At 39.5% G+C, this 12,033-nt stretch overlaps 1 protein-coding gene across 2 annotated transcripts in view; it reads right to left on the bottom strand.

Moving 5' to 3' along the window:
- rabgap1l (RAB GTPase activating protein 1-like) overlaps positions 1–12,033 on the bottom strand; it is a 97,781-nt gene that overhangs the window by 66,711 nt on the left and 19,037 nt on the right. For both annotated transcript variants that reach the window (XM_063891259.1, XM_063891260.1), the window contains exons 12-13: positions 9,962–10,055; positions 8,817–8,967 (exon numbers count right to left, since the gene is read on the bottom strand). In XM_063891259.1, the coding sequence (XP_063747329.1) occupies positions 8,817–8,967; positions 9,962–10,055 (245 nt within the window). The remainder of the gene's footprint in view (positions 1–8,816; positions 8,968–9,961; positions 10,056–12,033) is intronic.

Genomic DNA, 12,033 nt, shown 5'->3' with positions numbered 1-12,033 from the left:
CTTTCTCCCAGAGGTAAATTTGGATACATTTCCTATTTACATATTACTTATCTCTTAGTCTCTTTTTTCTATTAACTAAAGCCCCGCCCCCCACACCCCCTCTTTTCTTTCCATCCCTATTTCTGTCCCACTTCTTTCCCTTAATCTCCATTTTCCATAGATCTACCTACAGTATAGCCCGTAGTAAAAAGTTAAAGTAAAAAAATTAATTAAAACAAACTGAAAACTAGAAGAAAAACTTTTTTTTAATGTATACTTTAAAACAGTATTGATGATATAATACTATATAAATATTACTTTAATGACATCATTAAGTCACTGTCTCTGCTTTGGGGGAAGAAAGTGTCACTGGTCATCAGCCTCACCTTCTTAAATCCAGCAGTATATCATTCTCATGAATACAGGATGACACTCAGCCTCCATAATCCCATGGAACATCTTGGACATCTAATCCTAGTAAAATGAGTCATCTCCCCTATTTAGCCAGATACCAGGTTCTTCTGGATACTTCATGTATCCTTTATTTAACAAACAGCTTAGCACAGCTACACCTGCCCCTTGGTTACAGTTGCCCAGCATTTCGGCCAGTTGGGAGCATCCTCTGGCCGGCAGATGATAAGGAGGATCAAGTGACAGAAAATTGGCTACGCAGAAGGGAGGATGGAAAGAAACGGTCATGCTTTGTGGCTTGGCAGGACAATCGTGAAAAAGAAACTTCAGGGCGACTTTTCTAACATGGCTGTTTTCATTGTTTTTTTAACAAGAAATGCAACAAGAAATGGCTTTTTGAAAGCTGAATGGAAAATTGCCACTTTTTTTCCTCTTCCAGAGTGTGTTAATTTGATTATTTGGAAAAGAACAAACCTGACTAGAGCTATATCCTAAACGGATAAATATAGACATTATGCTACTTTTACTGTGTACAGCATGGTTAAAGGTAAACATGATGTTAATCACCTGTGTGCCGTATTTGATAAAACAAAATGATTAAAAGCGCAAATCTACACAAGAACCACCAGAGCAGAACCAAATGTGTTATCTCAAACAACAGGAGAGACATTCACTGACAATGGCTTAACCTAGAACTGACTGAGTGCCCTTGAGGAAGATGTAATGCAATGTCATAAAATGACACAGGAAAATGTGGCATGCAGCCAATCCAATACTTTAAGAGAACTGTTTATGACAGAGCATTCAATCCAATAAAAACGCCCAGGGACTACAGATGAAAATCAGCTCATCTTACTCTGCCATAATTACATTCAGGTGGAAACTGAAATGTTGAATAATGTCCCCTGATCCTGGTTAATAGACACATCTGCAGTTTAGGGTATCCTAGTAATGCCCATGATACCAACGATAGATAGTAGATAAGTCATTTTAAAAAAAAACCTTGAATACCATCAACAAACACAAGTATTATTACACTGCTCATGTACATATAATTATTATATAAATAATGGCATATATATATGTATATATACTTAGTCAGCTGTCTGCTGGTTTTGAGCTGGATGTTTATTGTTTGTTAACTAATGTTAAGGAGGTCAAATTGAGAGGCTCAACTTGTCATGGAGACTGCATTTTATGTGTTGGTAAATTTAGTCATTCAAGAGAAAAGTTGTGATGGAAAACCAGACAGAGAGGTCAGGGAGAATAGAAACCTAAAAATAAATACACAGAGTAAAGACAAAATGTAGACAGTTGTGCTGTCACTATGGAAGGAGTCAGTCAATGGGGATCACTCAGCAGAGTGCTCTTTCCCTTTGGAGGTGGACACTGATGAAAAACACCACCAGAAGGCCACCGTTAATAATTCATTCTCCTCCAAAACAACGACAGCGGGGCTACTTGGAAACAAAGGTGGAGGTTGATTCACCTTTCACAGCTTCCCAGCATCCCACCCTCCTCCACCCCTGGGCTCCAGCTGATTCCAGTCAAGAGCAATGCATTGGCATAAACAGGGATTTACTACAGGTGCCATTCACAGCAACGCACAGAACAGAAAGTACGGAGGTAGGGGGTTAACAAAAATAAAAAATGTAACCAGGACAATTTAAGCAAGTAGGTCATTGAGCAAAGTTTATATATACAGCACTCTTCTAGAGCACCTTATCTAGAGACTCTTACACGTCAATCCAAGGCCTACAAATAAGCTTTAAGATACTCTCAGTAATCAGGAATTTGGCAGAATGGCAAATGCTAACAGATATCATAATGTTGAACAAGTGAAAGCCAGTATTGCAAGACCCTACATTCGGATGAATACGTCACTTTGGATAATGATGAATTATATCATGCTTTCCATATATTTAGGAGATTGCAAAATTTCCCCATCTGAAGTGTGTTTTTGTGGTCATTTTATTTTGGTCACTGCAGATATATTAATTTGGTGTAGAGGTTTGGGATGTTGAAATATTATTAGTTCTAAGGGGCGGCAGTGGCTTAGTCTGTAAGACTTGGACTTGGGTCCAAACGGTTGCCGGTTCACATCACGATTGCATGAAATGGAGTGAGCTTGCAGCTGGAGAGGTGCCAGTTTTCCTCCTGAGCCACTGATGAGGTGCCCTTGAGCAAGGCACCGAACCCTGAAACTACCTGGCAGCCTCCCTGCTCTGCCACCTCTCCTGCATGTGTTTGGTTGTCTTTGTGCATGTATATCATCTGTGCTTGTGCACTGTATATCCTCCCTGTGTGCAATGTGTATGTAAAACACAACGGAGTGGAGGGATAAATATAGTATATCTTCTTCTTCTTCTCCTAAACATTATCTGCATTATCTGTGCTCAGAAGCACCATCTTAGATTGTGTTGTAGTATTTTGAAAGCACTAAAAAATAACTGTTCCTTGCGTGGATATTTGAAGTTGCTTCATGAATCATATGATTTCTATCCATCAACGGACCAACACTAAACCAGATCAGCAGGCACAAGCCAGAGTATATATTTAACAACTGTGGGCCAGGCTTCGTCTGGATTCAGTTCCCAGGTTAAGGCTCTCAAGTAGAAGAATCTCAAGGACTGATAACAGCAGTATACTTTGGCTTTAGTGAAACATGGTTTACTTGTCGGATATAAAAGCTGGATTAGAAATTGAGTTGTCACAGATTGACACTCCAAAATAGATCATGTTTGAATCAAAGACCTCACTATTTACTGTTTTAGACTTTCCACCTCTCCTGGATCTTCGATATATTGGAGGATAAAGCCTGTAATTAGCTCTATTGTGAACATCCAAATAAAGTCAGTCAGGTAAAGGGCAGCTAAACATTTATAAAATAAATGAAAATGATAGAGCAGATGCTGATTATTGTTTAAGGCAGTAATGGTTGGTAAGGAAGATTCTGTTGACGGTTAATGTAAGAGAGAAGATGTATGAAGCAGACACAGTGGGAAGTGGAAAATGTCAAATGTAAAGATAGGAGCTAGCTCACAGCATGTGGAGAAAATAATTTACATGATAAAAATTCATGTTGATCACTCTTAACAGAAAAAGACATATACACATATTTACCTCCATGTCACCTTGTATACTGCAGACATGGCAGTTCAATGGTAAAGACGAGCTGATGGTCAGAGATTTACAGGATGCCTACTTAAATCACCGTCTATCATCTTCATCTTACCTCACCAAAAATGGCAATAGAGACGCGTCTGACAAGTCATTATTCTGTACCACCTATTGTCTTTACACCATGTAGGTCAGGATGTTACATCAGGCTGAATGTAAACAGTAGGACTATATGCCTTTAACTGTTGTTGTAACTCTACCTCAAAATAAATAAATCTCTCTTATCTACCTTTCGCTACTTTTTTTCTTGCCTAAAACGCAAATAAATTCTATTACTTTTATAGCCTTTCATTCGACAAAACTGTATATGATGACATTCCTAAAGGTTTTGTGGATTTATTGAATCACAAAACACACAAGCTTGTGTGAACCTGCAGTGTGGAAGAGACAGAAGCAGAGCACTACTCTAGCTGTGAGGCTACAGTCGATCCTTCCAGACAGGCAAGTGTTGTGACCAGAGAAGACGCTGTAGGCTGGATCTCCTTAATCCGAGCTGTCATATCAGTGTCAGCGGGGCCAGGAGGCTATGCTAATTCACACACGCCGTGCATACAATCCCAGCTGTATGGTAGCACAGTTACAACTACAACAAACAACATTATAAAATGATCACACATTTGGCATTACGTGCTAATATCCATCTACACAAAAATTCTACATTAAATGAAAGCTTTCATGCCTTCCATAAATACTAAAAATGTGTAATAGACCCCATCTTTAAAATTACTTTTCACTCAATTTGTTAACATAAAATCACAAATGGGAGAATGAGACCCAATATTTGGATTTTCTTTTCAAGATATAGATTTTCCTGAAGCTTGGGTCCCTCTCTCCTGTGGGTATATGAATGGGAGCTGGAGTACTGTATTGTGATGACACCCTGCAGTATATTGTAAGTAGGGGAGAATAGAAGTGGTTTGTGGCCATACAGTGCAGCTGGTCCCTACAGATACTATGAAGCAGACGGAAAGTATGTGTGTGTTTTTGTGAGAGAGGCTGTGATTGACAAGACTTAAGACCCCTGAGGGGATTTTTTTTTCACCCGTGAATGAATGAATGATGGAAGACCTCAAACTAGTGGCAAGTCACAAGCTAGTGGAACTATGCTTATGTATGGGCATGATGTGTATCTGTGCATGCATGCGAACTGTGTTTTCAGCTGAAAGTGAAAACCTTGCCTCTTGAATGGAAATGTTTGAAGACCTCAGAAAAGCTCTCCCTTCTTTATGCAAAATGTAAGCTATTACTTGCATGCGTACACATACTGTGGTTGCCAGAAGGTTGATGAAAAGAATAAGGTCAAATCTGAGTGTGTATTCATACTGTAAGCAGATGGCCACCTACCCAGTTTGCAATTATTCAAATATCAAGTACTTAATGAACCAAGGCAGAAGTTAAAAGACGAAAAGGAGAAACAGAATTGTCATGGCGACAACAAGCACAGAGAAGTTCATAGACCCTCACAGTTACCATGGCAGCCTATCTTATGTACATTACTCCATGTATCTGTATGTGGGTTATCGGGCGTGGGTGTCGTGTTATTCCAGCCTGGCTGATGCTACCTTTGATTGTACACCGACGTTCAATGTCACTGCTAAGCCGACACCTGGCCTCAATATGATTCAACATCAAAAAGTAAAGCACCTCACAGCCCTATTCTAATTTGCTCTTAGATTTCTTTGCATGCTTTGTGAAGTATTAACTTTTAGGAACTCCATTTCACTTCATAGTATCGGGATTCAATCAGATGTTTTCCTAACCAATCACTAGGGGACAACACATTTGCCTAAATATATAATGTTTTTAGTAGACACTGATGAGTCAATTCAGTTGAGAGGGTGGGTTCAAAGGTCTGGACCAAGGAAATCAAGATTCACAATGTGTCCAAGTAACCAATAAGACAAGGGACCAGGTTCGGGTCTATTGTACAGCCTCAGGACCAAACAAAATGACAGTGAAGGCACAATACTGTAAGTAGCAGTAGATGTTTTGGAAAGTAAACGACAATAGGTAACAACAACAAAATGATTTATGGAAGAATTATAATGCTCCTTAGAGCGTGCTGTGGTGAAACCATTGTTCTATGACAGGCATTGCAGCTGTGTAGGGATGCTGACCTCTGTAAACACACTGGCTGTGCTGTGAGATTGTTGTTTGTAAAGGAAGGTCTAGAAATAGCTAACTGAGCTCTTTTTTTTAAGCTGCAAGCGAGGCACACCTTGGGCTTGTTCGGCTCTAGAGGGAGGAAAAGGTTGTTTAAATGTCACCTCCTGACCCTAACCCCTCACACATTGCTGTGCCAGCCGAGAAAGAAGTTATTTGTGAATGTCTCAGATGCCCTGAGGCCATGGTGTGTGTGTGTGTGTGAGAGACAGAGTGTGTATTTGTGACAGAGTGTGTGAAGACTGTAAATGAGAGCAGTACAACACTGAACATGACATTTGCAATATATGATATCAAGTTAGCCAGCCACAGGCCACATGCTGCTAAATGCTCAGTGAGTTAGTGTAACCCAGTGTGTCTTACCTTGGGAACAGACCACCCAAAAGTGACAGGATTCCTTTGGAAGCTTTCAGCATGCTTTATGAGTAACTGTGTTTGCCAATGTACTGCAAGGTTGGCGGGCCACTGGGACTAAATTGACCCTTCTTGGGCGTAAGTATCTTTTTACAATGTATATTTATGATGTTTATTTAATAACTCAGTGTGAGAGTTATGTGTACACAGGGTGTGTTTAAGGGTAGCAAGTGTATAATGATAATATTAAACTGATGATCTGCCATGACCACCTGCAAATCCCATTCATATGAGACTTAAAATAAACATTACAGTGCTTGTTTGACAGTGGCATATTTGATCCAAATGGTAAAATAAAAAATAAATAAAAATACTGTATCTTTTCTCCATTTTATATATAAAGTATTTTTAAGGTGTTCCTAATAAAGGCCTGCTATAGTACATTCTAAAAGGTGGGTGACTCATTCCTGAGGACGAAATATAATTTGCTGAAGGACATTTAATTCAGGCTGTTTTTAGAAAGTGAGAGGCAATTGGAAAAGTTGCAGGTTTTATGTACAAAATGAAATACAAATAAAAACTCACACTTCTTTCCCCTTTTTGTTTATAGAACCTTCATGATATAGCTTATTTTTCACGAGAACTTTTGTGTATTTTTTGTAAATCCAGGCCTCATCATCACAATAAAGTACAATAAAAAATGTTAATCTCTTTCGCGATGTAAGTTTAGAACAAGAAACCACAGATGGTTTACAACCTATCAGCTGTGGGTCACTACCATAACGCCTGAACAGTGCTGATTTACGATGACGATACCCTTCAATAAGGACGGCGGTCCAATTATTTAAAATTCAATCAGCATTAACGTCGTCACTGAGGCCAGACAACAGACATTAATAGGCTCCACATCCCCTGTGCAGTTGCTGTCATTTGCCTCTCTTCCCTCTATCCCTCCCTCTTCCATCTTCCCCTAGTTCTATTCATTTGGCACAGCTATTAATAGCCCGGCCACCCGCCTATCAATACCATCACTACTCCAGCAAGACAGAGGATGTGGGCATGGCCTGAGCTCAGCCAGTGGAATGAGAACAAATGGGCCAAACTACAGAAGCTGGGTCTTATGTAAGGTGAGAGAGAGGCTCACAAGACAACTGGATACTATAGGACAAAGAAAGAGAGAGCGATGTAGAGAAATGGGACATAAAGAACAAAAGAAAATACAGTCCCAATTTCATGGATAATTGGAAACTGAAAGATAGTGAAAGACAAAGGAAGAAATTTACACAGTAGGTGCAAGACAACTAAAAATATGTGGGGGAAAGAGAGGAATCCACCAGCTCTCTTGACGTTTACACACATTCCTTTCCTCCCATTCCCCCCTCAGTGACTACAACCTCATATTTATGGGTCCACATTCCACCCTCTCCATTTTCATTTTCTTTCCATCTACCCCCCACCTCCCCTCTCACTTTCTACTTATTGATCGAGGCAGGTTCACCCGCTTCTCTGCGGCAAAGAGAAAGACTATTGCATTATCCATAAAAGCAAGGATCTCTGTCTGATCTGATGTTTTATATCACCTCCTCCTCATACTCCTCCTTTCGCAGCTGTCTGGCCTTTGTCATTCTACCTACTGGTTTACAAATCTCTTGATAGAGATCCAAAGATGGGTCACAGACCTGCTTTCACAACTGCTCTATCACATTGGAAAGTTCCTTTTACTATGATTTATAACTGTACAAAACCTGGACAGGAATGCCAGCTTTAGCTAAAAAACTATTGACAGATCAAATCAGATAACCAAGACATTTGATATATTTGCAAATATTGACAAAAATATCAAAGAAGTTTCACTGGATAACAAAATGATGGATTGCAATGGTAATCATAATCATGCAGCCGCTTTTCTTACCAACTCCGGATGCCTCCATAGGACGAATACATAAAGCTATAGTCTCATGTCGTTGTTTGACTAATAATTCCACAGTGGAACTCAACTTATTTGTTTGAAAAGATGTAAAATAAAAGAACATTACTGTCTAAAAGCTTGCTACCCAAATTCAATTAAGTGTTTATGTTAATGTGAGATCTTTCTATCACTGGCCATCGAGGCTTTTACGTTTAACCATACAATGACCTCGTAATTACTGGTGGCCAATAATATATTGTTAAGACAATTGAGGGGTGTGTGCTACACATGTTTAATGTTACTTGCAAAATACATGTGATATCTAAATTACATCAAAACCATGAACGTCTCTTACCTGGTTTCCACCAAAAATTATTATTATACAAGGTTTTTATTGAGGTAACAGCTGATGGAACTGAAGAAATAAAGGATTTGTTTTTATGCAAGTTTCAAAGAGAAAGATTGAATCACTTTAAACGCTAAATATTCATAACTTTGAAGGAAAACAGATGATCTGAAAGTACCCTCTCTAGAACCTGCCAGACTATGGTTTTCCAAGTTTATCTTCAGTAATGAATACAGCACAAGAGGAGTGAAAACTACACATATCAACCTATGAAGTCAAAGAAACTCATGACTCTTTTAGATACATGAAAATGAGCGGTAACCACTTGGCATGCCAGACAGAAAGAGAAAAAAAAAGAGATCAGAAAATGAACATCATTTTGATTTTAGTATAGTTATTATGAGCATTAGTCCCTCAATAAATCTATAAATCAGTGTGTCTTGTGTGTGTGTGTGTGTGTGTGTGTGTGTGTACCTTGGTGATGAGGATGCGATAGTGCTCAAGCAGGTCGTGGTTGTCATGGCAACCGGCCAGCAGCTGCCAGACTTCGGCTCTGAGTGGCTCGGGAATGCCACTGCGAACCAACGAGGGCAAACCCTTCGGACGAGTGGACAGGTTGGCGTGCCTGATACACAACACACAGAGGTAATGCATTATTCTCTAATCCAATTCAGCCACTTTAGATATTAATGTGAAGTGCAGCTGGACAGATTTGATAATTGTTTCTTGAGCAGGGACAGTTTGTAGACCAATCAAATCGATCAAGTGTGTTACACACCTGTCCAACTGAAGTAGACATGTTGCACTCATCCAAACATGACTGAGATTATGGTATGAACTTCAGTGTGGAATTGCGTACAGATCGAATGCATTATTAACTGCATTACTAATCACAGTATGACCTACTTCATTAGTTTGAGAACATTAATACTGTAATCACTGTACTAACGAACTACAGTTATCAAGTACAATAGACCCGAGTCGCAACCGCAGTGCTGCCATGCTGTGAGAGTTCTCCCACTTGAGGAAAAATCTTGCATTTTTGAAAACACACCGTCAGCTCTTTTTAATGATGCTTGAAATCTCATCATGATGCATTCATTGAAGCCATATGAAAGCAATTTCTTGATAAACTACTTCACTTCATTGTGCTGATGCAAAACAGACTGTGAAATCAAATGAAAGATGAACATCTTTGATCTTTCGTTTGGTTAATATAGCTTCACAACTAAAGCTGCAAGTAACAACTGTAACAACAATGTAAAACTGGTTGCTATAACAGCATAAAGCATTGGAATAATGACACTGCATCCTATGTGTTAGACAAGATATATTAACAGCTGTGTAACACAGGAACAGGTTTATTTATAGTAAAATAGTTAAAAAACAATCAAAGGTTCCCGGCCCTGTTCTGTAAGTCTCAGTCTGTGTGACGCTGCATCTGCCTGTTCCAATGCGGTACTAAGTATATTTTAAAATGCTTGTTATTTTTATTATCAGGATTTAAGTGTCCTTTACATCCACCATTGCCCTCTAAACTCTGGATCTCTTTAAGCATTTCATCTAAAGTTACATTTTTTGCAATTTGAAATGTCAGTCTTTCTTTTTCGAAACCTTACCATTTGGTGAGGATTCCTCCCCAGGACTCCAAGATTTTCTCAGGACAGTCTTTGGAAACATCTCCTGTGCCGCTGGAGATTTCACTGTCACTATCTGTAGGAAACACAAACACACCCAGACTGTAACAGACATTTAGAGCACAAATGGATCAGTCCTGATATCTTTAACCTACAACTCATGACAATAGCTTAAAAAAGTTATTTTACTAAATGTGTTAAGCTACCTTCATGTTAGGTACTATCAAGCACAACAGGACACATTGTTTGGTCTTGAAGATGTTTCATCCCAAACGTTTTCATCTCAAAAAGGATTTGTGAATTTTTAGGATTAGAGAAGAGTCATGTGCTATCAGCCATACGTCTGCTGGATTGAGATTTATACCTATAGATTTATATACCTTTTTGATGTACTGTATGTATCTCAGCGAGGTCTGAACTGTTTGCATTTAAAGACCTGTTAATATTGAAGCACACAGTGACATCTAAAAAGTGGTGCCTGTGCAGGGCCTACACTTTCCATTATGTCTGTTGGCTTGCAAGGCAGACTAGACACAATCAGCACATTGAACCACTTGTGTTTGGATGCAGAAACACTAATTGACCGTCTGGCCTACTCTGCTGCAGGAGAGATGAACAGATCCCCACACAGAGACTGCCCACTGGAACAAACACAAACACACACACACACACACACACACACACACACACACACACACACACACACACACACACACACACACACACACACACACACACACACACACACACACACACACACACACACACACACACACACACACACACACACACACACACACACACACACACACACACACACACACACACACACACACACACACACACACACAATACAAAGACATACTGTAATACAAACTGAAAATGAGACCTTGGTATGAAAAACACTATGGTGGCAATGAACTTCTCAACACAAGGCAGTAGGTTTCACCGATAACTAAACTCAAGTTCTAAAGCAACCTCACGACCTCATTCACAACCATTAAAGCTTTTAATAACTCCTTAGCATTAAATAATGAGTTAAGACATTTTCTTCTAGAACATGCAACCTCTCTGCTCAATGCTCAATGCTCCTTCATACCTTCCAGCCTCAGCAGGAGCTTTCCAGGTCTTTATAAATGCTTGATGAGCCCTTTCAAATGTTTCAGACCCAGCACAAAGCTGCAGCCTCTTTGCTGAGAGCACGTGGAGAAGAAGCGTGAGTCCAATGCCACTGCCAACTTACCAGGTGATGAAAGAAAGTGTAAAGACGAGGGCCATTACGGTTACCTTTTAATCCGAGAGGAGCTGTGCATTCACAGAAGGATTACTTTTAAATAGGATCTCAGTTGTTAAAGCCACTAGGGAACTGGTTTTGTCTACATTGAAATTGAGCGGAAATCCCCTAGTAGTGCCTTAAAGATCTTTTACCTTAATATTTACATTACGCTTTAAAGTATATCCTTTTATGTCCTTTACTTTGTCACCTCTTTTTTGACCAGTGTCCTACATCATTCAAAGTGTTTTTGCATTGCTGATTTTAATAACATTTGTATTATAAATGAACAGAATGGATGTATGCTTGTGTTTGATTGCAGTCTGTGTGTGTGTGTGTGTGTGTGTGTGTGTGTGTGTGTGTGTGTGTGTGTGTGTGTGTGTGTGTGTGTGTGTGTGTGTGTGTGTGTGTGTGTGTGTGTGTGTGTGTGTGTGTGTGTGTGTGTGTAAAATCAGAACATACAGTTCATACACAAAGAGTCTGCCTGCATGTGTATAAGAAGAATAATAACAATAAAAAACAATCACAGAGCCTGCTGTGAAAAGCTAAGGAAACAAAAAGAAGAGAGATTGTCAGCTTCAAGCCTATTTTCTCTCTTGAACGTTTCGAAAAGCATAGAAAAAAAACATCCACATGAATTTAATGCTTGTGTGCAAACAACGGTGGCTCTTCACTAAGAATGTATTCATTTCTGTACACACGACCTCCAGCTTCCCTGGCCCTGAGCACCTCCAATTTCTGGAGGAGGAGGGGGTGTTATAGAAAAGGCCCTCTGAATGGC

The sequence above is a fragment of the Eleginops maclovinus genome, chromosome 9 (assembly GCF_036324505.1).
Source record: "Eleginops maclovinus isolate JMC-PN-2008 ecotype Puerto Natales chromosome 9, JC_Emac_rtc_rv5, whole genome shotgun sequence".
NCBI classification, from domain to species: Eukaryota; Metazoa; Chordata; class Actinopteri; order Perciformes; family Eleginopidae; genus Eleginops; species Eleginops maclovinus.
This window is presented reverse-complemented; position numbering and strand designations above follow the sequence as displayed.